This window comes from Falco biarmicus, chromosome 12, assembly GCF_023638135.1.
Source record: "Falco biarmicus isolate bFalBia1 chromosome 12, bFalBia1.pri, whole genome shotgun sequence".
In the NCBI taxonomy this organism is placed as follows: domain Eukaryota; kingdom Metazoa; phylum Chordata; class Aves; order Falconiformes; family Falconidae; genus Falco; species Falco biarmicus.
In genome coordinates, this window is record NC_079299.1 from 11,399,676 (window position 1) to 11,426,934 (window position 27,259).

At 43.2% G+C, this 27,259-nt stretch overlaps 2 protein-coding genes and 1 long non-coding RNA gene across 8 annotated transcripts in view; 2 read left to right on the top strand and 1 right to left on the bottom strand.

Moving 5' to 3' along the window:
- Nucleotides 1-531: 531 nt before the first annotated feature.
- ANGEL2 (angel homolog 2) lies at nucleotides 532-19,523 on the top strand. Of its 6 annotated transcripts, none has more exons than XM_056356965.1 (9): nucleotides 532-677; nucleotides 2,983-3,413; nucleotides 5,553-5,806; nucleotides 8,281-8,350; nucleotides 10,063-10,484; nucleotides 11,515-11,641; nucleotides 12,287-12,347; nucleotides 14,029-14,192; nucleotides 17,735-19,523. In XM_056356965.1, exons 2-9 carry the CDS (start codon nucleotides 2,990-2,992, stop codon nucleotides 17,887-17,889), a joined length of 1,677 nt encoding a protein of 558 aa, XP_056212940.1. In that variant the 5' UTR covers nucleotides 532-677; nucleotides 2,983-2,989; the 3' UTR covers nucleotides 17,890-19,523. The 6 variants fall into 6 exon arrangements, with proteins under 6 accessions (XP_056212940.1, XP_056212944.1, XP_056212945.1 ...); XM_056356969.1 differs by lacking the exon at nucleotides 17,735-19,523 and adding an exon at nucleotides 14,611-15,159; XM_056356970.1 differs by lacking the exon at nucleotides 17,735-19,523 and adding an exon at nucleotides 14,626-15,159.
- A 125-nt stretch (nucleotides 19,524-19,648) lies between these two features.
- VASH2 (vasohibin 2) overlaps nucleotides 19,649-27,259 on the bottom strand; it is a 36,686-nt gene continuing 29,075 nt past the window's right edge. Inside the window, exon 7 of the mRNA XM_056356972.1 lies at nucleotides 19,649-22,142. Within this exon, the coding sequence (XP_056212947.1) occupies nucleotides 22,073-22,142 (70 nt within the window). The 3' untranslated portion in view covers nucleotides 19,649-22,072. The remainder of the gene's footprint in view (nucleotides 22,143-27,259) is intronic.
- Nucleotides 22,140-26,505, top strand: LOC130157430 (uncharacterized). The gene is made up of 2 exons (XR_008824873.1): nucleotides 22,140-24,203; nucleotides 26,117-26,505. It is a non-coding gene; the product is annotated as an uncharacterized LOC130157430 (long non-coding RNA).

The following is a 27,259-nucleotide window of genomic DNA, read 5'->3' on the forward strand; positions in this document are numbered from 1 at the left end:
TAAACAGAGCCAGCATTTACTCTGTCCGCAGAAGACCTCAAGAAAGCGTTTTAACTGCTTATTCAAGCAACATTGACAGAGATGGAGAGGGTTGTTTATGCAGCTGGTAAGCAGTGGGGTCCATCTGCGGGGCCTGCAGGGCAGGCAGGTCTCCCACCCATCCCTCAGGCCAGGTCTCCTCAGCAGAGCATTGTCAGGTGCATTTTAACCCGAGAATGTTAAAATACCACCTCAGGTGTGGGGGTTTTGTTGTTCTACAAGCAGTGAACATGGTGCTGCTAGCCTGAAATAGCACTTTGAAACACACGACGGCTCCTCCTTGAGACCCTTTGGCCCTACGGGGACACACGGTAACCCTGGGCAGAATGCTACATATGGAAACTACGGCATTGGCACAGCGTTACGTCCATTCAAAAGAATCAAAAGCCTGAAGTCAGGCAGCCCACCACCCGCCCTCGCCGCACCGCCCAGCGGGCGCTGCCAGGGGCTGAGGCGTACAGCAGGCCGCCTCCCGCCGAGGGAAGGGGCTGTCCCTGGCCCCGCCCTGGCCCAAGATGGCGGCCCGGCTTCGGCCCTGGCCTCCCTGATCAAATATGGCTCCGGGACGCGGCACCGGCCCTTGGACTACAAGTCCCAGGAGCAAGCGAGCGGGCGGGTGCGGCCGCCGCCCGTGTGGGGTAAGCGGGGGGCCGCAGCGCGGCGGCGGGCGGAGCTGGCGCTGCCCTGGCGTGACCCCCCCTGGGGGGGCAGGGGCTGCGCGGAGCCGATAGCGGGGCCCCCCTGGGCCGGGCCCACTCCCGGGCCCGCCGGGAGGTAAGCGGGGGTCGGGGGAGCGCTAGGCCGCGCCCGGGCCCGGCAGCGGGCCCGGCAGCCGCCCCGGCACTGTTGTGCGCGGAGCCGCGGGGCCGGTGCGGCGGCGGCCTGCCCTCCTGCCCCCGCGGCCCGGCGCCACTGCAGGCCGAGGCGGCCTGTGCGGGGGCTCCCCGCGGCGGGGGGCAGCTCCGCGGCCCGTCAGGGTGTGGGGGCCCGGGAGCGGCCGGGCGGGCGGGGAACTCGGGAGTGATGGCAGCCGCTTGTCCGAAATACCCGCCATTAGCCGGCGCAGGGCCGCGGTAAACAACAGGGCGCGGGTTAGGGGTTCGCCTTTGCCGGCGGTAGGTGGTGGTGGGGAAGTACCGGGCTGGGGCTGGGCTTTCGGGCAGGGAGGCCTCCCCAGCGCTTTTCCGCAAAACTGGAGTTTCGAGGGGGTTTTGCGAAGGAGCGGCGGCGCTTCCTCGGCTCCGTCGTGGTGCCCAGGGCTGCGCTTTGCTTATCCGGCTGCCCGGCCGCTTCTGGAGCGCTGCGGTGGGAAGCGCTGCTCCAGGACGAGCTGGTTTTGCTGGGAGTTGTGCTCAGGCTGGCTGGCGAAGCCGAGGGGCAGTGGGAGGCTCCCACTGCAGTTCAGCTCGGCACGGCCCGTGGTGTCTGCTTGGAAACTCCAGGTACGCGCTCTTGGTTAAACAACCAGGAAGCTGAGGCAGATGGATGCCGGTCAGCCTCTCTTGTTGAGACGCAAATTTTAACTCTTTTTTTCCGGAAAAAAAAGAGGAGAAAAAAACCCACCTTATTTTCATGGCATTAACCACTAACCTGCGCTTTTCCTGCGTGGAAAAAAAAAATAATACAGATTTAGTCTATAAGCTGGTGCGAGAGACTCCATGAGAGTTTTGTACTTCTGTTTCCCTGTCTTGTTGGCATTTTGGTTCAAGCCAGGTCAGTGGCTCTTTAAACAAATTTCTGGCTGCTTGGAGGAAAGTGCTTTTCTGATTTCTTTCAAATAGCCTTCTCATAAAGTTTATGTGGCATGCAGAAATGGCCTTTTGTCATTCCACTGACCACTTGAAAGATCTGATAGTTGAATTCAACAAGGCAGGAAAGAAATTGTAAATAGTTATTCAGACAGGTAGAGTTTGGAAATTAAATGGAATTTGTAAGTCTGAAGGGAAAAAAGATACAAGATGGCTTTATAAAGTCCTGCTTTGCATGTCATTCAGATAAAGGTTTAAATATCTTATATGTATCTGTTGTAGATGAAGAGATGCACTTCACTCATAAAAGAGCAGCAGTGATATATTTATTGGTATAAAATGAGGTTTAACGAAGTTTGATAGTAAATGCAACAGCGGTTTAACAGGATTTGATGGCAAGGTACATTTGATTGCTTGCTGCACAGAGGACAGGGTCAGACAGAGCTGTCAGGGAGATGCATTGACTTGTGAGGTTCAGAAGGGATCCCCTTGCCTCCTACACTCCTTCTCAGAGGGAAGTTTAGGTGCCACTAGATCCAGACTTAGTCTCAGATTTGGTCAACAGTTTATACCTAAAGGATTATATGTGTAATCAATCCTTTATACCGCTTAGCTAAGATTTCAAAGTTTAGCATGCTCTTAAGCACTTACTAAGAATCTGTGGCAGCAAGGAGTTTCTCAGCCTCTAGGAGAACCTTGAGAGGCGTCCCTGCACAAGGGAAGATCCTGTCGTGCAGGAGAGCTCAATGGGTTCTGGGCTGTCCACTATGGAGTAAGATAATTGACTTATATTTGCATACTGACTACAGAAGTTAGTTTTTTTCAAACTTGGTTTGAGTTGGACCCTGACCACCCCTCTTAGGTGGGCGCATTGTTCAAATTAGCACTTGGCTGTCATGTTGCTGTCTCCCCTGAATTCACTTTGAGTCACATACAGCCATCAGGACCAGACACACTGTTTCTGCTGCCACTGGTGGTTAACACTTGAGTATTATGGAAATAAAGGTCAGGATTGAAGGGTGGCGGGGGACAGCACGCTGCCACAATATCTAAAAAGGTTTTAATATCTTGTACCTGTTAACTTGTAGGGAAAGAATATCATATATAAATCACGACCAGAATGACTTGTATCTACAGCCTTCCACAGACAGATGTAGTTGTGTGTAGGTAATGAAACCTGTGCTTTCTTTGGTAGGCACTCCATGCTGCCCCGTCATGTACAGAGGCTGGGCAGAGACTGGATCGCCCACTGGAACGGTTCTCAGATACTCACCTTGAACAGCCCAGTTCCCAGCTGTATGAGATGGGCCGGACACTATCCCTGGGCCTCATTCCCACTTCCTGTTCCAGCTGATTTCTCTGCAAACTGGAGACTCCCTCTGGTTTTTGGACCTTGGAGACAATTTCAGAACTCTAATTGGCAGCTTGATAACTTCACGCAAAGCTCTTGCTTTCATCTGCCTAACCCCAGTATGAAATCTGAGGGAGAAGAACCATTGACAAAGAAGAGAAGACTCAGTGGCCAGCACGATACTTCAGCTCCTGGCGAAGAAACAAACTTCTCTCATCAGAAGGAAGCATTGTGTTTTTCTGTAGCACAGAATGAAGAACATAACAACAGGAAAGGTAAAAAAAATCTTTGCTAATTTTCCTTGTTAATTTTTAATACTGAACACATCTAACAAGTTACAAGCGGTATTGCCTGCACCTTGTGAGTTACTGTTTTTCTTGGCACCTCTCTCAAGAAGCATCTGTCTTAAAAATGTTACAGTTTTGTAATGCTGTTTAGTCTGTAGACTTCTATTTTGTGCTGTCTGACAGTCTGCCAGAACTAGGTTCACTGTGCATGGTGGTAGAATACAGTCAGTTTTGTGAGGGATTGCCCAGCTGGGGAGTCCTGAGCTTGGTTCAGACAGCTTTCTCTCAGGTATCTCTCATCAGAGCATGTCTGTTAACTTGGGAACTCTTTCAAAGCAAAAAGATTTAGCTAACTTGCTGTAGGGCTGAGCTGGGCTGGCAGTTGTATAGCTTCACTCCTTTACTGTAGCTGAGCTAGTAAGCTGTGCTGGACCTACGTTGGCTTCTTTCCAAGCCAGTTTTTACCTGTGATCTAGATAACTGAGGATTAATGGACTGAGACTTAATGGTGTTTGCTTCCAGTGTGATTGTGTGTTTACAGCTGTATTCTGCCACAGGCATGTTGGCAGGTTTTGTGTCAGGTCATGACTGGCAGAGCAAACAGCAAATGTGCTTATCCAGGTAAATACAGTAAGAAGTGCAAAGTTGTGTATCAAACTCAGCAACAGACAGCCTTAGCTTACATTACAGGTACAATATATAGCATCCAAATGTTTTACTGAATATCGTGGATATTAACCATTTTTTCTACTGTGAAACAAATAGAGGGACACGGCCAAAATTAAGGCCCTCTTGCATAAATCACTTCCTTAACAAAATAAACTGGAAGTCGTATTATGACTGAAAAGGGTGACAGATGCCATCAGCATCCCAAAGGGATTTTGGACACAATTATCCATAAGGCTTAGAAACATCTCATCCATGTTCAGGAGCTGAAGGAAGGGAGTTTGCTTTGTCCATTTATTACTGAGTCTTCTCTTAACACCTCTTGACATAACTTAAATAAAGTTATGGTGAGAGTGTGGTTAGCAGTGTGGTCCTTCCTAGTTATCTTTAGTTTGCATATTGTAAGATGATGGTAATTGAAGAATACCTGCTGAGGAGGAACGCAGCCTCTCTCCCACTGTAGAAGCGGTACTTAAAGCCTTGCTGTATTCATTGTAAATACTAGATAAAGTTCTGAGTAATGTAAGCACACTGATGAAGTCTGCTACCCAAATAGGACAGGTACGGCTATAGCTGTAGCCTGCCACTTGTTGATAGCACAGATACCTGAGAGCATGTTGAGGTCCAGTTCAGTTCAGATATAAATGCTGAAAGGCGTATTTGTTCAGGAGTTTTTTAAGTGAAGAAATATATATCTGAAAAATAATGGGATGCTCAATGATGGGCAGGTATATTCTTATAAACTTTCATATAATGATACTACTAATAAGTATGGAACTAGGAAAGGCAGAATGGTAAAGTAAGCCTTTTCAGAAGTTCTTGGTAATTCTGAAGCCCATTAATATTTTTAATTTCTCAACCTCACTGAGGGAAATCGGGTTCTTTATCTGTTTGGGGACACCTCTAATGGATCCTGTTGCAGCTTGTGGCTGAATTTTTCAGACTGTACACAGGCTAGAGGTGAACCCGTTGATTCCTAACCCTTTGTTAATCCATGGATAGGGAGATCAACAAGATGCCCATACGCTGCTTTAAAGGGTGTATCCCAGGCTGTCACATACCCCATCTCCACTGAGGAGGTAGTGGCAGAAGGCAGCGTAAGACTATGTCAGCAGACTCAGTTTGGCTTACCACTTTGACAGCTGTTCAACAGGGAGCAACGTGGTATAGTCTGGCTACAACCATCTTCTTAGAACACGCCAGTTTTCTGATTTCAAAGCAGTTTGAAATCCAGGGCACATAATGGTTTTGCGATTGGGGGTTTTCGTTTGTGTTGTTTTACTGATGCTTGTATAAAGTTAATCTTAAACAGAGGGTTTAAATCACTGCTAATCAAGTAAGCTTTTAGAATTGCTTAAGCAATTTGAAAGACAAGTAGTTGTCAGTAGAATGATTCCTAAGAGTAGTAAGAAGGCATTTGGCCTATTACATAACTTTTTCTGCTTCATGTGTTTTTAACAGGAACCGTCAGAAGACACTGGGAATATTTCTGTCAGCACAGTAGAACAATGAAAATCTTTGAAAATAAAGAAACTGACCAAAGCAATACAGAAAGTGAGGCAAAATTTGATTTTACAGTCATGTCCTACAATATTCTCTCACAAAATTTGTTGGAAGATAACTCCCACCTATATAAACACTGCAGGCAACGACTGTTAATCTGGACATACAGATTTCCCAACATTCTACAGGAAATCAAGCAGCTGGATGCAGATGTGAGTAGGAAATGAGCATGTGGATATTTCTTAAGAACTGATAAACTGGAGGAGCAAATTCTTGCTGTTCTTTATTTCAATAGGTGGGCTGTCTAGTGAATCCAAGTGAGCTTTTAGTTAAGTCACGCTTAACAGCAGTTTTGATTTATGCTTGTGCAGTTAGTGTATTCTGTGTGATCTGAACTTGAAGCAAAGGCAAACTCTGCACTACATATCATTCATAGTTGCCTTTTTTTGTCCGTTAACTTCCTGGAATGGTCTTTTTGACATGGCTTTGATGCTCTGCTGATACACTGCAGTTCTTTTATAATTCTAAAACCTTCTTTCTTCACATAAATCTTTCTCAGTCTGTGCCTAGAGCACTTCAGTGCTGTAAACAAGGCATTGAACGTAAGAACAGCAATACTTGCACAGGCCAAAGGTGCACCTAGTTTAGTGTCATGTTTGTAACGGGTAGCTAAGGATAGATACTTAAGAGTAGGAGAACAGGGCACCTTTCTCCAGGTTAGTCTGTTTCTGGGACTGTACAGTTTAGGAAGCTCTGGAAGGTGTCTCTTTTAATTGTGCTGTAAATTGTTTAGTGCAAAGGATATGCAAGATTGAATCGTTGGTCATTATTTGCAAACACTTAATCTTGCATGCCAGGCTGCTGTGGAGGAACAATAGTATGCATGCACACAGGAGGGTCAAGTTAAGGCAACCTCCAGGACTGGCATTTCTGACTTCCAGATGTGCAACTTTGATTTCGTATTTGTTTAAGTGTAGTAGTTACATCAAGTCTCTGTATGTTCAGTAAATTGAGAAGTACCTTTCTAAAATTTGGCTTCTAATCCTTCAGAGCCATTTGTTAGACCAGGTAATGGAAAATTTTGAATCATGTCTGAATCCTTTATTTGGCAGGCAGACTTTTTTGATTGTTATGAGGACTGGAGTGACAAGACTACGCGAATCTTTGTCTTCTCGAGATTAGTGTTCAATTAGAGATTAGAGAGAAAGATGCAGGTGTTAGTAGTGTTCATGTGAGAATGATCCAAAATTACTCCTCTCAGGTGTTCATTTCTCTCTTCATCTGGTACTGTGCACCATTTGTCCTGTGAATAATCTTGCTGTTCTCTATTGAGACATAACTCTGAACTTCTGTTTATATTGGGGTCTGAAAAAATACCTTACTGTGTTCTTGGTTGTGGGTGGTTTTGTTCTTTTTTTTAAGGACCTTTATATTTGTTAATTTTAATCGGAAAGTCAAGTCAGTAAACTTTTTGCTTCAGTCATTGTTCGGGCCAGTGTTTGGTGATGGAATCCAGTCTGTTTTGTGTCTGAAAACAGTACTGAAAAGAATTAAAGTAGTTGTATTAAGGAAGCGACAGAAAAACTGCCTTGAACTATTTGAAAAATGCAGTTATGTTAGTACATAGCCAAGAAGCTGGAGATTAAAGTCCCCTTCAAGCTCTTCCTTTCCTCATAATACATTTATACATACTATATGTACGTATCTTTACAGTGAGGTACATTGCTGGCCTTTTTGGGAGAAGCATCAGGCAGAGGGACTCTGGTGAGCCTGGTGCTGTTGGTGGTAACATTGTTCTCCAGGAATAAAGGGTTGGAGCTGAAGCCAGCCCCTCTAGCAAAGAGCAGTTCAGTCAGGGTACTTGATAAAGTCTGTAGAGCCACACAACGCAGCACTGGGGTGAAGAGGTGATGCCTTGTATTGCATGCATGGAGTTACAACAAGCAGCTGCTCACAGACCCTGGCAGGTGCAGGTGCCCTTTGTGCAGACGAATTTCTCGCTGAAGGACATAGGCTTTTAACAGATTCATTGTTTTGAACTGTAACCTTAAAGTGAAGCAAAGACTTCAGAATATTGCTGGAGATCTGGTTCTGCTTTGAGACCTTGAATCAGCTAGTGTCAGTGGGTAAGTGGAATCTAGTTGCTGCAGTTCAGCAGCCAGTGCTAACTCGTTACCTGCCCTTCAGGAGCTCAGTCCTACGTCAGGGTCCCAAGGTGGCTGTAAATCCGTGCATCACTGCAGTGTGCAGGGAGAAGGCTCCAAGGTGCTCAGAACTCTCTTAACAGAGTATTTTGAGGATGATCTTTGGCTCAGGTTGTTACAATACGGAAGCTTGTTCACTCTGCGGTTAATGAAAAGTGTGCCCTTGGCCTCTTCATCCCACTGCTCTGACATTTAGCCCTCCCCTACACTGCTGAGAATATATTAGCAGATCACTATTTTGATTAAATCTGATTTCATATCTGAAAATATATGTCTGTCTGAGAAAGGGTGGGAGGAATTTGGGCCCTCTTCACAATTTTAAGGAGCATTTTCTATGGGAGAGTGAATCCTTTTGTGAGGTTATGGAGGCAAAAAGCCTCTGATTTTTTGTTTGGTTTTATACCTATACAGACTGGCCAACAGAGATACGATGCAGTTATATTTTTACATACTTATCTTTTAATTGTAAACCTTTGCTTTAGGTACTCTGTTTACAAGAAGTCCAAGAAGACCACTACAGAGCAGAGATCAAGTCAAGTTTGGAATCCCTGGGTATGATGAAACTCTTGCGACTAATACATTGTCTTCTCCCCTGCCCCAGTATTATTTTCCTCAAAAAAACTTTCTTAGATTGTAGAATCAAGTCTACTGCCATCACATGCAACAATGTTGTGTAGCCCCTTTCATAAATTCATCAAGTGTTCTCTTGAAGCTACCTTAGTGTTTTCTACCAGTATTCCTGTTGGATAGCTTTTTTCGGTATGTTTTTTCTGGCTTGAAACCTTCCAAATATCAGCACTAGATTTTACCCATGATCGGTTTATATTCATTAGTTTTTATACTACCGCTGTCAGTTAACCTAAATAGCACTGTCTTACTACTCTCACATGTGAATTTATGGAAGGGACATGTTGCTAGGGGTGTGATTCCATGGTGGTTTAAACTGATCTAAATCTTTTATGCCCTACACACTTCCTTTCAGTCTCGGGGCCCTGCTTTCTTCCTGGCACTGGTACTTGTCTGATACCAGCAGGAGCCAGTTCAAGGAGCAGCACTGAACTGATACTTTCTTTGTCAATTGGAGAAGTAGGCTAGCTCCCAGACTTGAGTGCTTGTAAAGGAGATACAGTAATGGCAGTGCTGATTTAAATCCACTTGGAATGTGAAGCAGCACTGTAAGGCCAGGCTCATGTGGGCATCGGAGCTTCCTGCTGCTATACATCGGTATCTGGAGCATGCTGTAGCTCTTCTTCTTCCCCTCCTAGCTCCCAACATGTCCTGCCCCTTCTCCTGCGCTGTTTATGGGCACTCACCAGACCTTTGCCCTGGTGAGGTCCAGCAGGAGTAATTTTACTTTTCTGAATTAGTTTTGTTGGCTTATGGGTAAACAGTAAGCGCCACCACAAGTGGCAGGAGCACATGGCCTGGAGCTGGGAGAGAGGAATGGAAATCCCTTGTTCCGGTGCTGGTGTGAGCTCGGAGGTAGACTCGCTCCACTTCATGGGACGGTACTGCCTAAATTCATATGGTGTGGATTGGGCAGAGAAGCATTTTCTTTAATGGCAAAAACTAGATGCTGTTTCAAGATCATTAGTTTTTTCTTACATAGGTAGGGTCTCATTAAAATCTGTGTTTCACCTCTACATAAAGTGAAGAACTTGGCAAACTGCTATTTTCAGGTGCACTTGTTTGAACTCTGATACTGTAGTTTGATAAATGTCTCAGTTTTCCCTGTTGAAAGCTCACCACTTGCTGCTAACTGGATAATTACATAATTATGTAGATATGTTTGATACCTTTGTTATATGAATCACTTCAGACAATCATTTATGACTTAGTGATTATTGCTTTCAAATGGAATGCTTTACTGGTATTACTCCTAAACCATCATGGTAACTTCCAGAAAAAAATTCAATACACAAGTCCAGCTTCATGTGATTTGTGGGGTTTTTTGGTTGGTTTGGTTTGGTTTTTTTCCATGTGAGTAGAGGAGAACATGCTCGGTATCTTTAAAGTATGTAGATACTTACATGTTACAAAAAGTATGAGAGCAGGTTTCCTGTAGTATCTAAACTGAAGCTAGACAGGACAGAAAGACTCGTGTTCGCTTTTTCTATGTGAACTTCACGTAATCTTTGGTACTTCAAACTGGGTGTTGATAGCCATGTGAGAAAAGTAGCATGAACGTTTTTCTAATCTTTTATTTTTTTAATAATCTCTATTTATACAATGATATTTTATGTTTTTAATTGCCTTTCTTGCAGGGTATCACTGTGAGTATAAAATGAGGACAGGGAGAAAACCTGATGGCTGTGCTATTTGTTTCAAAACTTCCAAATTTAGCCTGATTTCATCAAACCCCGTGGAATTTTTTCGCCACGATATTCCACTCTTGGACAGGGACAACGTTGGACTGGTGTTGCTTTTGCAGCCTAGATTTCACTGTAAAACTAATGCTGCAATCTGTATAGCCAATACACATCTACTGTATAACCCAAGGCGAGGGGACATCAAACTGACCCAGCTTGCAATGCTCCTGGCAGAGATTGCTAGTGTTGCCCCTCAGAAGGATGGTACCTTCTGTCCAATTATCATCTGTGGTGACTTCAATTCTGTTCCTGGTTCTCCATTGTACAGATTTATAAAGGAAGGAAAGTTAAATTATGAAGGACTTGCTATAGGGAAGGTAGGCTATGCTTTTCACTTTTTACAAAAAAAGGTTAATGCTGATTAAAGGGAAATACTTGATTCAGTGGTGCTAGCATGCCATAGCTGTGATTATTTCCATTGCAGTACCAATCTTAGTGCCCTTTACACAGTCTGCAAAGCAAAAGTTACTGTGGAGATGCTAAAATAAGCTTGGGGTTTATTAACTGTGCCTTACAGAATACTGTGTCTGCTTCTAGCATTCTGAAATTAAAAACCTGCAAACAAATGAATTGTTCTTGAAATACGGTTATCCATAGGATGTCTGTATCACTGTGTGCAAGTGTCCCAGTCTTTAAGTAGAGTAAAGTAATTATTTAATCAAATACCTACTGTGTACTCCATGGAAAGTTGACTCTTACTTTAGATAAACTTCGAATTACAGTGGCTAGAATAATTGTAAAAGTGAAAATGCAATTAGATGCTGAACCTAAACTGTTTCAGTTTAGATGGTTTTTGTTGTAAGCTCTTGTGTGTAGCTGTTGGATGTGTCAAATGCTATTTAATGGAAAGTAATTGGAGTACATACAATGAGAACACATGAAAAAATAGCCCCGCTGGTGTTTGTTGCTAGTGGGTAGTTGTTTCAAGCCCCACTTTGACTTGATTTGCTCCCAGAAGAATAAGCATCATGAAGATAAAGTGTCTGCTAGGGAGCCATATGTACTCAGTCCTGTTGTGTTGCTAAAATTGTTCTTGATAGTATCGGTAGTCTCCCAGCTTTGTGTCACAAGAATTATCTTGAAAAGTTGGGTAGTTGCAAAAAACTTGGCAGAGCATAAACAAAGGGTGTGTACATAAAGGGTGTTACTATTTTTACAGAGATTTGACAAGCTGTTATAAAAGATTTATTTGAAGGGGTGGGGGCTTTTCTTTACTTAAAATGTTAAACTTAACAAAATATGTCCATTAATTTCAATTTTTTTTTGTTGGGTTTTTTTGGTTTGGGGTTTTTTTTTTTTTTTTAAATCTGATTTATATCTGAAAAAAGCTCCTGTTGTCTGTCATAGGTTTCTGGACAAGAACAGTTTCCAAGGGGCCAAAGAATCTTACCTATCCCAATCTGGCCAAAAAAATTAGGTATTTCACAAAACTGTGTATATGAAATAAAACAGCAACAAAAAGAAGAAAATGCAGGTCAGTTGCTGGGTGGATGAATTTTGTGGACCTTTGAAAATATCATTCAGGTAGCACTGAAAAACAGATTGTTCTAGTGGGGGAAAAACAGTGCATCTTGAGCTTGCAAAACTTCTTTGTTGGGCTCAGTTGAGTGTAAAGTTATTTGTTCACATAAGCATTTGAAAATATGAATCTTCAGAACATAACGGTTAGAAATTGCCATTCAAGTTTTGGTGCGTAATATTTGAACTCTGTGTTTGCATAATGAAAGCCAGTTGTGCTGTGACTGGGAAGAGAGATGTATGTACGCGCACAAGCATGTAGCATGAACCTGCGTTCTGCTCCAGTGTTCATGTATTATAGTGCAGGCACTTTATGGAACAAGTGGGAAAAGGAAGTGATTCCTTGCTAAGTATTACTGCATCTTCCATCCATTTTTCCTTTGACAGCAAAAACCATTTCAAATGAATGGGACATAATGTGAAAGAGTCTGTGGAGGGGATCTTACTAATGGAATAGAATTTAATCCAGCTTTGTGAATTGTACCGTGCCTGCTGCAAAAAATGTGTACTTAAAAAGATAGTTTTTTCTGTAGCTCTTCAATATTGGTCTTGCTTACATCCTGTTTTTTAAATGTAAATTGAATGTATTTTTATTTTGCAGGAGAAAAATTGAAAGCAGCAAAACTGGACAACGCTCAGGAGATTGTAATGGCATCTGAAAAGTATGTGTTGGGGGGAAAAAATGGAAGCCCTTGATGGTTTCCTGTTTTGGGGGGATTGTTTTGTTTTTAGACCAAACTTGTATCTGATTCCAGATGTGGATACAAGATGCTCACCCAATGCAGTCTGCCCATTGGGCAAAAAAGTCATTGTCCATCTAAACACGAAAAGGCTGACTGATCAGACAGCAGAAGCCTAGAACTGGAAAAAATGGAGTGTGTGTTCTTGTAGGAACTTGCAGATATTATATCAGGATGCAGAGGCAAGGTGTCAGTGCTGTTTAGAAGATGCTTTCTGTTTGCTTATTAAAAGAATGTTTTTGACTTTTTTTTAGTCACTGCTTGACATGAACAGGACATCTTGCTCTGTAGTGACACTGTAGGAAAGCTGTGAACATCAGTCCAGTTGCAGAAATTGTGTTTTTAAGAGAGGAGGAGAAATAATAATTGGAAAAAACCCTAGTGTTGTCCAGCTGCTTCAGTGTTGGCACTTCTCTCATTTTTACTCTTTTTGAGATGGTGGTTTATGGATGCTAATAAAATCCTCTAATACAATATGAAATTGGGATGAAGGAGGGGAAGAAACTGGAAAAAATCACAAAATCAGTCTTGTCAGGAGTTCTGTGGGAGAATTCAAATTCTTTGAGTCCCAGAAATTTGGAATATTATGGATTTAGTAGTACAACTCTCGCTTGGATCAAAACATTTTGTTAAACTGGAGGAGAAAGCCACCACTAGACTGCTGAGAAGGAAAACATAACTGCTTTTTGAAAGGAAGACTATTTTTGCATTTACCAAACTGGTAAAGGCATATAAATAAGGCACAGAAGAAGGAAATTGCCCTAACTGTGTATGTGTGATGTCAGGCTCCAGGCCAGCCATTTCTTATCAGAAATGAGATCTTGGTATCGCTGCAAATAGTTGCATTAAAAACCCTGATGATTTTTTTTTTTGCTTGGTTTTTAACCAAAACACATTACAGTTCAGGTTTAAAACTTGGCCGTACAAGGTAAGGCAGCTACAGCTGAGGGATGGACAGTTTGCAGAGCAAAGGGCTGGGAGGGAGAGAGACAGAGAGACATTCTTTTACTGAAAGGTGCAGTTTGCAGTTTGTTTTCAAGATTGAAAAAACAGGTCAGGCAAGATGGGCTGAACTGAAGAGGAACAGACTGACTGATGATGGAGAGGGACACGATGGGAGCCTGAGTGGAGGAGAAAAGATTAAGTGCAGCCTAGCTTGAAAGCACTGGATAGTGTTGTTTTAGAGGAGAAGGGGGGCGGGGAAATTCTTCTCTATATGCGGAAAGGCCTAGTTAGATGAATTCATAGTCTGTTGCTTTCATATAAGCTGCTTTCATGGACATTTCTGCCCGTGTATCAGGGAGAGATTGCTGAATAAGGACACATGAAATCTTAGAAAGTGTAGACATAGGTGAAAACACATATATTTGAAGTGTCAGTGAAGCCAGTTTCAATACTTTTACTTGAAAAAGCTGCCTGCTTTTTGCCGCCAGAGGTTTAGGCTACTAACACAACAGGCTGTGGGATTGATTGCATGAGAGAAATGCTAGTTTGCATATCCAGATCATTCATTTTGTTTGTAACCTGGCACTATTTGGTATTTCTTCATTGCTTGTTCTGTCTAGGAGAGACAAGAAAATTATTTTCTTTGATTCCTGTTTAGGTTGTCTTCAAAATTGCAGCACCATTTTAAGTTGTCTTCAGTCTATTCTCATTACTTTCCTGAAACTGGGATACCAGAAGTAACGACTTGTCACTCCCGAAGTGCTGTCACTGTGGATTATATTTTCTATTCTGCAGCGAATGATGACACTGCTGCCCAGTCAGGTAAAGAAACAAATATTTAATTATTTTTTCACAAATGATAAACGGGAACATTCAAATGCTGTTCTTAGGGAAATTTAGTGATAATTTAATCCATATGAAGTACCTCAGGAGTTCATGGTAGTGCACTGAATGTCAGCTCTTACCTGAGGAATGTGGCTGGCCTTGTGGTGCCACACAGGGTAAACTTTTTCACCTAACTGAACATTCCTGTAGTTGCCATCTCAGCGTGGAGACAAGAGCTGAGGCTACAGAAAAGCAGGAATGAAAGTGGCACCTGAGGAATACTGCTGTCAGTAACTCATGCAGGACCTTAGTGGCCAGACCTACAACCAAGCAGTATTTCCAATAATCTAACCAACAAACTGGTGAGCGGTAATTTACGATGTGCTTTAAAACTGATAAACGAACGGTTTCTTAGAAGGTCACTTTTCAGATGGTCCAGCGCCTGTCAAGTGAACGACCTCTGTGGCTTTTGCTCAGAGAGCAGTCGCTTGCGTGGGCCCGGTTGTCTCTCGTGAATGCAGTTGCAGCTGGAACGCACCAGATGGTGCAAGAAAGACACGGTACCTCTGCGGGTGCGTTCCTCCTGCGCTGGCGCTCTTACCCTGGGCACTCCGAGCAGTGCGCCTGCCGTGTCGTCTTTAGTTCTGTGGTTTATGCCATCGTCAAAGGTCATTGCACAGCGTGGTGCTATCGGATAAAGGCTCTGCAGAACTCGGAACAAACCAACCTGCATTCCGCTCCTGCTTCTGCTGTAAATTGCAACTAGTTTTTTATAAATTAGCATTGTTCTCAGTATGTGAAACGAAAATACCACCTTCGTCTTTCGTACCTTGAGACTAGATTATTAAAATTGAGTCAATGCGCAGGAGTCTCATTTGTCATAACATGTACAGTAAATGCTCTTAATTTAACATATCAAATACAAGAGCTTCACAATACAGAAATAAAAGCTTTGACTGAATAACTAGGATACGAGAAGTAAGTATTTAAATGACTTCTGAATGCTGTGTGATTTCAGAGTGCATCCTTGGGCAAAATTTAATCCTAATTCACCTGCTTATATATTTTGCTACACCATCATTGCCCCAGCAGAGCAATAGCATGTTTTCTTTCTGCATTGTTTTTCAAATAGATTCTTCACCCTATATCAGAGTACAGAATGGGACCAAACTTGAATTCTCCAAGTAGTTTAAATTGGTGTAGTTTTTGTTCATTAATTCTTAGAAACTTTAGTAGTTTGGATTTTCAGTTTTCTGATGAGCTGGACCTCTGTGTTAAAAGTTGTCAAAGTCTGAAAAAGTGAGTATTAAATGTGGTCTAGGCTGATTCATCAGTTTTTTCCATTTAAAGGGGGGTTTTTTGGAAAGATTTTGTGCTTTGGTCTGCCATGCTTAGCCAAGTATTTGGTTTGGTATTCAGGATGTGCTGTGAAAGCAGGGTTCAGTATCTTACCAGAGTCCTGCAGGACTTTTGCTAGTTCCAGTGCTCTAAGCTGACGTTAATCACCTGATACAGACCGAGCTCCCTTTAGCAAGGAACTGCTCCTTTGTAGACATGCAGGTGCTGTGCCAAACGATAAATTTGGCTCCAGACCCGGCGGACACGTGCTTTAGAGCTACAGAGACATCTCTGCAGTAAAAAAGCTTTTCTTCAGAGCAGCAGTAAACAGCTGCCGGGTTGGTAGAGGGCTGGTAAACTGGCAGATGGCAAAGAGGTGAAGCTCTTGAACTATTTGTGGAGTTAAACAGTTGCCAGATAATCCTTTAAAATATGCCTACTGGTAAGCCAGTACCAGGTTCAGCTGGGGAGTTCTGAAATTGCTGATCACTTTCACAAAGAAAATACTTTGTCAAAGTTACAGCTGCTGTTTGTGCTGGTCCTGAAAGCACTCGGCCTGCTCGGTATCACTGTGCTCTCGCTTGGGTAGATAGCTCAAGTCTAACAAACTTGACACATCGTGCAAGGTTCTCATTCTCAATGGAATTTTTTCACTTGAGTTGGAAGAAGCATGTTACTGTTTGCTGACGATGCTCTTCCGAGTTTTTTAGGGGGAGGGTGTCCCTGTTTGTTGGGGTGGGTTTTTTTTAGGACACAAATATTTTAAGTATAGTGTAATAATAATAAAGGGAGGGCAGGTACAGGTGATGTTACAGTGGGGGTCTGCTACAGGCCACCTGACCAGGCAGGCCAGGTGTATGAGGCCCTCTGTAGACAGATAGGAGCAGCCTCATGCTCACAAGCCCTGGCCCTCATGGGGGATTTCAACCCCCCCGATACCTGTTGGAGGGACAACACGGCATATGAAATCCAGGAGCTTCCTGGAATGCATTGATGGTAACTTCCTTCTCCAAGTGACGGAGGAGCCGTTGAGGAGAGATGCCATGATGGACCTTGTTCTCACCAACAAGAAGGGGCAGGAGGGACACGTGGAGCTCAGGGGCAGCCTTGGCTGCAGTGACCATGAGATGGTGGAGTTCAAGATCTTCAGGACGGCAAGGAGGGTGCACAGCAAGCTCACTGCTCTGGGCTTCAGGAGAGCTGACTGGCCTCTTCAGGGACCTGCTGGGTAGAGTACCATGGGATAAAGCCGTGGAGGGAAGAGATACCCAAGAAAGCTGTGTTAATATTCCAGGATCACTTTCTCCAAGCTCAGGAGATACTGTAAGAGGGTGGATTGAGATTAGATATAGGAAGTTCTTCACTATGAGGCTGGTGAGGCACTGGAATGAGTTGCCCCGAGAAGCTGTGGATGCCCCATCCCTGGAAGTGTTCAGGGCCAGGCTGGATGGGGCTTTGAGCAGCCTGGTCTAGTGGAAGGTGCCCCTGCCTGTGGTGGGGGGTGGAACTAGGTGGTCTTTAAGGTTCCTTCCAACCCAAACCATTCTGTATGATTGCAAGGCTGAGTCATCTTCCCCTCTTCCATGAGCAATGTGGTGTTTCTTCTGCGTGTTTCGTGGAGGATTTTGTGTGTGTCTGTTTTTCTTTAGGCAATTATAGGAGCAGGTAGCAGGAAATAATGGGGAAAGATCCCTTCCATATGCTGAACAGTTAGGAAGGGAAATGCCGGAAGGCTTTCCGCTTTATGAGCAAGAGTACCTGTGTGGCCTGCCTGCTGGAGAATTCTGTGCTTGAGGATACAGAAATCAAATGTTATGTGAACCAGTAACTCTCAAAAGATGCTTAATTTTGCAGGTGTCAGCTCTGTTTAATAATGCTGTTGTGCTAAAGTATAGGACTGAATTGTGTGAGGGGAGTTACAATGAACGAGTAAATCCCTTTCCTTTTCTACCTCAACTTACCCCTCTACAAACTGGGGGTAGTGTCCTTCTGAGTACTTGGAGTTCAACTGATTCTAAGCTGTATTGCAAGAGTAATAGTAAACAAGAATAATTTCTGAACTACCTTATTGGTGATGTTGCATGGAACAATAATGACTTAAGATTTTCTGCCATACTGTGTTCCTCTTTCTGCGTATGTATAAACGTGTGGGTTTTAGTCTGCACTGATATATGTCATGTTTTGGAATTTTTTTAAACCAGGAGCAGAGGATTCTTTTCATGGAGGTCTGAAACTTCTTGGCAGGCTGGCACTTCTAACAGAGAAAGATCTTTGGACTGTTAATGGTCTTCCCAATGAAAATAACTCTTCTGACCACCTGCCATTGCTAGCAGAGTTCAGGCTTATCGAACGGTAATATCCAAAGGACTTTTTGTGTAGGTAAAGTTACCTTCACTCTCTCTGTTCATGTGATTATTCATATTTTTTTAAAGGTTAATTCAAGCACTGCTGGTTCGGTTTAAATAAGTTTGCCTGCATGCTGATTTGTTAGTGTTGTGTAGACTTTTTCAAGAGACTTTTTTTTTTAATGTTGAAGTTACTTTATGAAGTGTTTAAGACAAAAAGAAAGACTTTACATGAGCTTCCTCTTTGATAATGGAAAACATCTGTGCCAGGCTCAAAATGGCATTATTTTTCATGGAGGTTTTTATTGTAATGTAAATGGTTTTTATTGTAAATCATAGTAAAAATGATTATTCTGAGAACTGTGTGCTTCTTCAAGAAAAGGGGAGCGCGCATGTGTGCATACCACATTTTATAATGAGCTGAAAATGTTTTACTACCTACAGAGGTGCTCTTCAGGCACTTCTACCTAAATACTTCTGCAAAGAAATTTACTTAAAGAGCGTAGCTGGTGCAGAGGCTGCAAGATTGAACTTCTGAAAGAAGATAGCTTTGCAGTAAGGTAAAATATTTTAAAAATTTACTACTTAAACTTCCAAAAGCTTAAATATGGGTAGCTTTAAAAATATCTAAAATCAAGTTTAATGAGCATGCAACTTTACAGGAAACAAGTTATCTACTATAGGAACAAAAAAAAAAATCAGTCCTTGACATCTTGAAGCTTTGTACATATTGAACAACTGGCGAAAGGCTGGGGTTTTTTCCATTCAGTTATTAAAAATATCAGGTTGTATATTGAAATGACAGATCCTGAAATATTCAATTATCAAGGTTTTATATTTACTGTCATAACACACTGAAACATTCTGTGCAAAATAAGATTTACAAAATAAATAAAAACCACTGTCTGGAGAAGGAAGCCAGGGGGGCTGGCAACAAGTCTTGTAACTTGGTCAAACTACATTATGGGTATGTATGTAGAACTGCCTTAGAAGGAACACTGAATTTCAGTGTAGTGCTGGAAAACCTGCACCCATGTTCCTTAAGTCACATTCAGATGTATTTTCTTCTCCAGCCTAACTTCTGGAATTTTCATCTGGGTTTCCTTTTCCTAACTGCAGAAGCAGCTGAAAAATACTTCAGTGTTACATTACAAAACATGTTTAATTACCAAAACATTCAGCTTAAATTGCTCAGATCTGGAGGGAGGGCTATTTTTCTCGTAAGTAGCTGTGACTAAGTATCTTTACTTGCTAACAGTCAATTTATGCTGAAAGATGACTACCTATTTGGTAGTGGATGTTGTTTGATCCTGATGTTGTATCTGAGTATCTGCTTTCAAAGCTGGAGTGGATAGATGGAAACTTAATTAACTAAATGCAACAAATTTCTGGGTACGTATGTCTCCCTAGCATGTGAGATCCTAGCTGTCTGTGCCCTCACTGGCACACAGGCAGCTGAAACAGGGGAAGGCAGATAAGGCTTATTCTAAATAGCAGAACTTTTCTATTATCTTGAACATCACTTGTTCAGAGTATGTATTCATCTAAAGCCTGTTTCAGTCTTTGTACAACCCATTACTGGTTAGCTATAGAGCTGTATGTTCAGCAACTTCTTTGTAGAATAATAAATGAGGCAGATATTTAACATTCTTTAAAAACATCTGCTTTAGTTTGTTCCTATTTGTCACATCTTGAGTCTAGAAGTGACTGACAAATATTTTATGGAATAGAAACCTGGACAGGACCAAAAAACAACCCAAAGTCCTTAAAAAAAGACTACCATGATGCTTTTATTACAGTTTCATGCTGTGCATAAACATACAAGTAACAGGAGGAAAAAAAAATAAGTCATGCATGTTTTCTACTCTATCTGACCACTCTGCAGTTACTAGAACCACACAAGACAAATGCCATCATAAGCAAGTTTCAAGAGAGTATTTCAGCTGAACTTCAAAACAAGGACCAAAAGCAATTTGTCACACACCTCTCTACAGCATTAAAGTTTCCGTGTAAGTTAGAGGTTAAGAGTAAATAACTCAAATTGTGCTGGACAATGGTAAAAACTATATACAACCGCCACTACTTGAGCTGAAGTAAACCATGGTTTCATAAAAAAACTTGTAACATACCAGATAACCTTGTGCTATAGGATACAGCTGATCAAAATAAGTTGTTCAGACTTTACCCATGAGACATTTAAGGGATACATTAAAAAAACCTGTTTAGGTCACAAGACACTGAGCAGCACAAAGTTTAAAACAAACTCTGCAGCTGATGTCATGTTACACAAGAATTTCTACCAAGAGTATTTCCCTCTCATCAACTTCACTCCTGAACCAAAAACAAAACAAAAAAATCCTATTGTGAACACAGGAGTGGAAAAGTTTACAGAAAGAGGGATGGAAAAGGCCTCCCTGTAAGTGATATGATAATCTTGTATAGAGAAGTGTAACACATTTGAAAAGTCTTCTTTCTAGACCTTCTGAAGTCTAATTAGTAGGAAGCCTTTCACTGTTTGTGGAAGGTTGCTGGGTCTCAGTGTTGTCTTCCTGTCCTAGGTCGGTGAGATTCATTGACTTTCTTGAGCAATGAGGTCTGTGTGCAAGCAATCTTCTCCTGTATTGATTCAGTTGCTGGCTGATAAAAGTGTTCTAGGAGCTTAAATCATTCCATTTGAGTAAGCGTTATTGTCACTGTGTTACAACATCCTGTCTTCACTGAGATCCCAAAAAAGTGCGTGCCCAGGAGAGGAGGTACACAAAGCCCATGGCAGTATCATCTATAAGCACAGCACAAAGGGTAGAGGCCGGAGTTGTACAATAATCCAGTTTCTATTTAGGCACCTAATGAAGTATTTTCAGGAATGCAGCACTCTGATGCTTTCAGAGAACTTCATTAATACAAACGATGGACCCTCATGAAAGTCTTACCACGTTCTTTAAGAATGCTGCCGTCCATCACAGGTCCTTAGCTAAGTCTTAGGACAAAAGGTCTGAGTAGGGAGGAAGCAGATAAGCTTGATTTTCAGCAGTTTCAGACATACAAGCCTCCTTATTCAGGTCTGACTAAGCAGTTGTTACTACAACATGTACAGGAAAAACGCCCTACAACAGCATGGCGGAAGGTGAATTTGAGCCTGCAATGTCCGATCTTAATATAAGATGTCAAGGCATCATGATCTGAGACTGCTTAGCCTTTCAAAGACAAGGTTCAAAGTTACACACAAACGTTGAAAGAAAAGCATAGAGACTCAGGTTAGCAACTCTGACATTTTTTTTTTCCATTATTCCAGGAACATACGAGAAACAAACTGACTAATAGGTGAACACTTGCCTCTACAAAACAGCAATCTCTACATTTTGTGCTTCAGCAGTGTAGTCCGGAAAGACTAAAAGCTTGTGACAAAGTATAAAAAAATTATGAAAGTTTAAAAATTCATTATTCATCGGTTATCATCATTTACAAAAACAAAGCCTCATACCTTGCCTAATAAGATGTCAGTGTTTAAGAATACACTTGCATATTACTATTACTTAACATCTTTCAGCAACATGCACAAAACAATAATACAGGTGGCAGTAAAACATCCAGTGCTGTTTTAATACTACCAGAAATGCTGGGAAACAGTACAAATTAGTTACAAAAGAGTAATACTGACAGTTTTGCATATCTATTTAAGTTTAGTGAGGTAATGCTGATACTTTAAAAAAATCACACCACTTCTGCACTGCTTGTTTTTATTGCTGAATTAAATATTAATACTGAATATGATTTTTTTTTAACTGCACTGCACCCCAGCACATCTTAACACTAAGAATATGATTTCTTAGTTATACCAATGCTACTACCCAACACAAAGTCCAAATTTAATTAATACTTGTACATGGAAATTATATCTGAAGAAGCTCTCACGCTACTGGAGTCACCTGCTACATGATGGAGGGGAATAAAATATCTCATATCCTGGCAAACCTAGTTTTAGGTTCTCTTCGCTAATGTCTTTTCTATAAATTGAAATGAAATAAATACTGCCACCCAAAATAATTTTCCCCCCTTCTACTTTCTAGGTAAAACTTTTATTGTCAATAGAGTCCACGAGTCAATAAATAGTCCCATTCCTTTTTCCTTCCAATGGAGTGCAGGTAAAGTGCAGCGGGAAGCACCAGGAAGCCCTCTGTCCGGCGTATGGCTTTGTTAGATGCGGAGCTGGTAGCCTACCTCGTTGAGCGCAGCCAGGTCTCCTTTCTTGTCCACCACCGCAGGCCTGAGAGCAAAGGAGGGAAGAGGGCACAGCTCACCGGCCATCCCACACTGCCGGGCAGGACTGCAGAGAGCAGCTGTCACATCAGGAACGGTTTACTTCAAAGTAGGACTGACTAGATCTAGTTTACTCATCACAAGCACGATCCTGCTGGAGTTGTCACATGAATTAGGATGGCCAAGCTACTCACGGGTTGCCTCTGAAGCCAAGCACCAGCAAAAAACTGTTGTCCCATCCCAGGGTCCGTGATGGGAGCCAGGGAGCACCCCTCTCCTTCTGACTAGAGGGGGGGCTTAAATGAGTAGCTAAGACTAGAAACATCCAACCCACATCCTACCCCTGAGCAGAGCTCCGGCTTTCAGAATAAAGCGGAAACGGTGAGAGCAAACAGGCAAGGCCTCTCCCATGGGCACAGCGCGTGGTCTCTCTGAACCTGCCCTTTCCTTCTGGCTGGCGCCCACCAAACAAAACACAAGGTGAAGTCCCACCAGTCTCCAGCCATCTTATGGTTGATACAGTCCAGCCACTCGCTTGAGTCATCACACACACACAGGCTGTTGGGTCACTTAAGCGTATCAACAACCTGAACTAAATGAAACCTTGAGACTGAACAATCTCTTCTCTATTTAGCAAGCAGTGGAAAAGCTTCTGCAATAAAGTTGTCAAACCAAAACAATTCTGCTGATTTATAGTCTATAGAATCACTAATCTGAAAGCTTATTCCAGGCTCCTGGATATTTTCACGCTAAGCTGTATGTTTGCTTTTCTAAAGAAAGACATTGTTTAAAATACGTGTTTCTCCTAGTAGACTCTACAGCACATTTGCTTCACTGCAAAGGCACAGCTAAAGCCTGAGCAGGACAGTATGAATGAAGCTGGTAATGGCTCCAGCGCTTTCCTACAGCTCCTCAGACCTGGTTTTCAGCTCTTGCACTTTACTCCTCGCTTTTTACACAGCAGACGTCAGCCTTGCCTGCGCAAACTCGTGGGTCACACTTACCCCCTCGCTGCACGCTGCCTGCCTGTTTCTGCCAAAGCTGCAGGAGAGGCAGCCTGCAGCAGGGAAAGCCCTGCCCTGCCTGTGGGGCATATGCACCAACCTAAAAGCCATACCACTGCAGCCCTAAGAGGTGGGAATGTGTAGCTTACACATATACAGATGTGTGGCAGAGCCTCTGAAATATTTTATAATTCTTTGATTCAATAGTTCTTAAATTTTCTTTTTTCTTTAGAAGAGCAGAGCTGCTAACACCAGATCTCTGCTAAGAATTTGCACAGCATTTGAGAGCTGGGGACACTGCTGTGGACAACTAACGCTCTTCTAATCACACACTGAACGCAACCTGGGTTTTTTGCCACTTATCCAAGCACCTCTCCTAATAACCCCATCATCCTCTTTGCAGTACTGCCCTACAGCCCTGCCTTCTGTTTGTCTCAGTTTGTAAGTGCTTCACAGAAATGAAGGACTCTTCACTGGTCTGTGTCACTTGCAGGAACAGATCACACCTGAAGAAATCATTGTAAGGTAGTTCGGATTTTTCCACTGTATTCCTTCAGAGCAGATGGGCTTTGGCTTGCCAGAAAACAAACTACAGGCTGCATCCCTTAGAGCTTGCGCAGGAGTCAGAAACCAGCAAGAGGTACACTGTATGAAATTTCCAGTGCCCATCCTCCCTCCCTCCTTCCCTCAAATTCAGGGATCCTCTTCCCTTCCCACACTTTTCTCCCTCCCTCCCTTTAATTAAAGCCAGAATATGGTTTTAATTAAAGCATGCCTGGATTGTTCTACCTTCTCTGATTATCCAAGAGATGTGGAATTGCTGTGCACCCATGGCAACATGCCCATTTCCGCTCCGTGACAATTCCCTAGCTTGTAGCTACAAACTGTCCTCCATAAGGTTTTAGGAAAAGGCAAGAATTTGTTGGAGCAGAGGCACCTCAGCCCCTATTCTCCTTGGCTGGCAGATGACCTGACATCAAACATCCCCTCGGAAGTGGGAGAACGTCTGCTGTACTGGATCATCAGATCACGCCTCCTGCCCAGAGTGCTGTGATGATGAGCAGGTAAGCTAGCCGTGCACAGCTGCTAGGTACACAGTATTCACGAGTTGTCTGCACTCGACCCACCTGATTTTGCACATCCTAATATAATCCTGTCCCCTTGCACATCCTCATATAACAGACTAATAGAATTTTCCTTGCAACAGCTAAATTAGGCCAGAAGCATACAAGGCCAGTGTTGCTATGACACTCACAGAGCATGCATGTATTAAGCCTCACCATAAAATTAAAAGGAAATACATCTGGTGAGCTGACACTTAGGAGCAGAGATTGCTTCAGGCTGCCGCATGATGCTCCCTTCCAAACTGGTATCAACTCTCCCAGAGCCCTCCAGCTCCAAGCACTTCCATTGAGGATGAAACACTGTGTTGCCTGTTCAGCACAGTGGCTTGCTACTTACTGCACCCTCCTGGTTTGGGACTTCAGAGGATGGACAAGTGGACACAGTAAAACTTCAGACACTTACCACCCTGTATCCTCTTTGTTCATCCTTGCCTGCTGGCCACCCTTAGCAGGACCGCACCAGCTGCGTGCTAAGAGTACACGGACTGTCACACAGTTCAGTTAATGAGCTGCAATTTGACTACACACCGCTCCCACACACACGCGTGCTGCTTACTGCGTTGCCACCCAAGTCCTGCAACGTACCTTATCTGCCCTGTAGCTGTATTTCCAAGCTAAAACGCTACCGGGGGCTTGCTAGCAGCTACCACTGGCATTTACCTAACAAACTAGTAAGGAACCAGGATGAGAAGTTAAAGGGTTGAGGCTGTAATATCCACTTCTGTCCTTTGGCCCAGCTTCAGCCTTTGTCCTTCAGAAACAATCCAAAGATATTCCAGTTCACATATTTTTCACTGGGAGATTCCTCCCAACAGGCCCGTATAATTTTATTGTTGACAAAAACCAGGCTGTAATAACAGCTTGTCATCAGCAGGTGAAGCCTCTCAAATGACTGTGTTATTCAGCCCCTGCCAGCTCATGCTAGAGCAAAACACTTCTCTTCCTCTCCCCCTCCCCTGCAAGCTCTAAAAAGCTGTAATTACTGCATGGGAGAGAGCCACAAAGAAACAAAACACAGTGTTGATAAGCACGGCCATTCTTTAGCTAGGATTTCAGCCTAAAGCCTGGGCTGAAAGTTCTGGCGGAACACAAAGGCCTCTCGCTGCAGCTAGGTAGGTTCTCAGAGATCCATCAATATGCAGAATAAAATACTCTGTTTCCCTTTGTGTATTTTGCGCCCCGCATCAACATGCTGGTATGTGTCGTTCAGCTTATCCCTGATGAGGGGATGCCATTCCCTTCCCTCTTCAGATCTCAGAGACCCCTCATTTCAGAAACCAGCAGATCTCCATCCTGGAAATAAAAGGGTTTTGTCGCTAGAAGGTAACACCCTACAGCAGCACACTCTGCAGCATCGCTCCCGCTGGGGCAAAAGGCACAGTCAGGCTTCGAGCCACCAGCACCACTGCACATCAGCATTTTATCATCAGGAACCCAGTTCTCCCTGGCACCACTTTGCTAACAGCAGTCTCCTGGGGTCTGCTCAAGGGCTCTGGACCTGCAGAAAGCTCCTCCACCCCACTTCTGCTTCCAAGCATACTGGCCAGGCTTGTGAGGGGCTGTGCAGAACCTGCAGGGCTGCCACACAGCCACACAGCACGTGCTGCAAGAGCACCCACCCACTCCGAGATGCTTCAACAGCCTTCTGCCAAAGCAGAGAGGAAGGTCTCGTGCGTGCAGCCTGTATCATGCTATAGCTAGGTCCTGGATCTTGTATCATGGTGACCCTGGGTTTATTTTAGAATAACATAATTTGCTCTAGATATAGAGCAGCACAGCAGAACCACTGAGTAGGTAGAAAGTGCTGAAGCCACTGTGAGGCCACCAGGACTTCACTTGTCTTTCTGTCCTAGAAAAGCAAAGCTGCCAAGGAGGAATCAGCCACATGCCCAGCAATGCTCTCAGGAAACGAGCTCTTCTCTCCAGATATACATGATCCACTCCAGCAACTGCAGAAGCACTACCAGAAAGCCAAAGATTAAACCATTCCTTAAAGTGAATATAGGAGATAAAGAAGCCTGGAGCAGCCGAGCCCATTACAACCATCATTACCCATGCAGTAAAAAAGGAGCTTTCTGTGATGAAGCCCAAAGTACACCACCGTGCACTGAATGTGAATTCACATGTAAAAATAAAAGCCTGCTGTGAAATCATCTGCCGCTAAAGTATCTTGAAGTTATCTTTAGAAGGTTTGCCTAATGTCTTTGTTAGCTGCTTTAAAATAAATAAATAAGTGCTGAGACAGTAGTCTGGGAGCCTATTTAAAAAGCAATGATCATAAATATGTGACTAATCTGGGTTACGTATAGACTTTCACAGTTGTCAGTTTCCTGGCATGAAGCAGTATAGCTAAAACTCAACTCTTCCACATCTAAGGTTATGGGAGCCTGAATTGCCAGTGGCTGTAAAAGGCCTGTGATCTGGAAGCTCAGTTTTATCCATGTAGAGATACTGCATGCAGTTAGTCCATCCTCCCCTGCACAGTTAAAGAAAAACTATTGGCTACGATGCACAAGGAAAGTGGTCTGAGTTTTTTTTAAGTTGATTAAAGTTGACATCACAGTGCAAGTGATGTTTCCGCTTTGGCAAGAAGAGAAAAGATTTACTTTTTCACCATCACTGTAAGTCAGACAGTCCATAGCCAAAACCACTCCATCAGAACAGCTCCATACGAAGGCTCATCACAGAGAATCCAATGTCCACCCCAGTGGCCGTGACAGCAGGGCACCCCACCACCCACAGCAGATACATCCTCCTGGTTTTAATACCTATGTCTGAACACCTTCAAATGCGATCAAACTACTTTCCCTCTTGAACAGGTTCCCTGCACGCCAGGCTAGGTTCGTTTCTCGAAAAAGCAGACTGTATGAAGACTGGAAAAAAAGAAAAGGCAAAACCCAACACTTTCACTTTCACAGTCACCCAACACCTGGTAGAACTGAACCAAGCAAAGGCGTCGGGTCATCCAAGGACACTGCACAGAGGGGCCATCGGGC

Bases quoted from the DNA above. Each gene is read 5' to 3' on its own strand.
- ANGEL2 (XM_056356965.1), top strand. From the start codon at position 2,990: ATGCTGCCCCGTCATGTACAGAGGCTGGGCAGAGACTGGATCGCCCAC. The intron at 5,807-8,280 runs GTGAGTAGGAAA...CCTTTGCTTTAG, and splicing joins TCAAGCAGCTGGATGCAGAT to GTACTCTGTTTACAAGAAGT. The intron at 14,193-17,734 runs GTAAAGAAACAA...TTTTTAAACCAG, and splicing joins TGACACTGCTGCCCAGTCAG to GAGCAGAGGATTCTTTTCAT.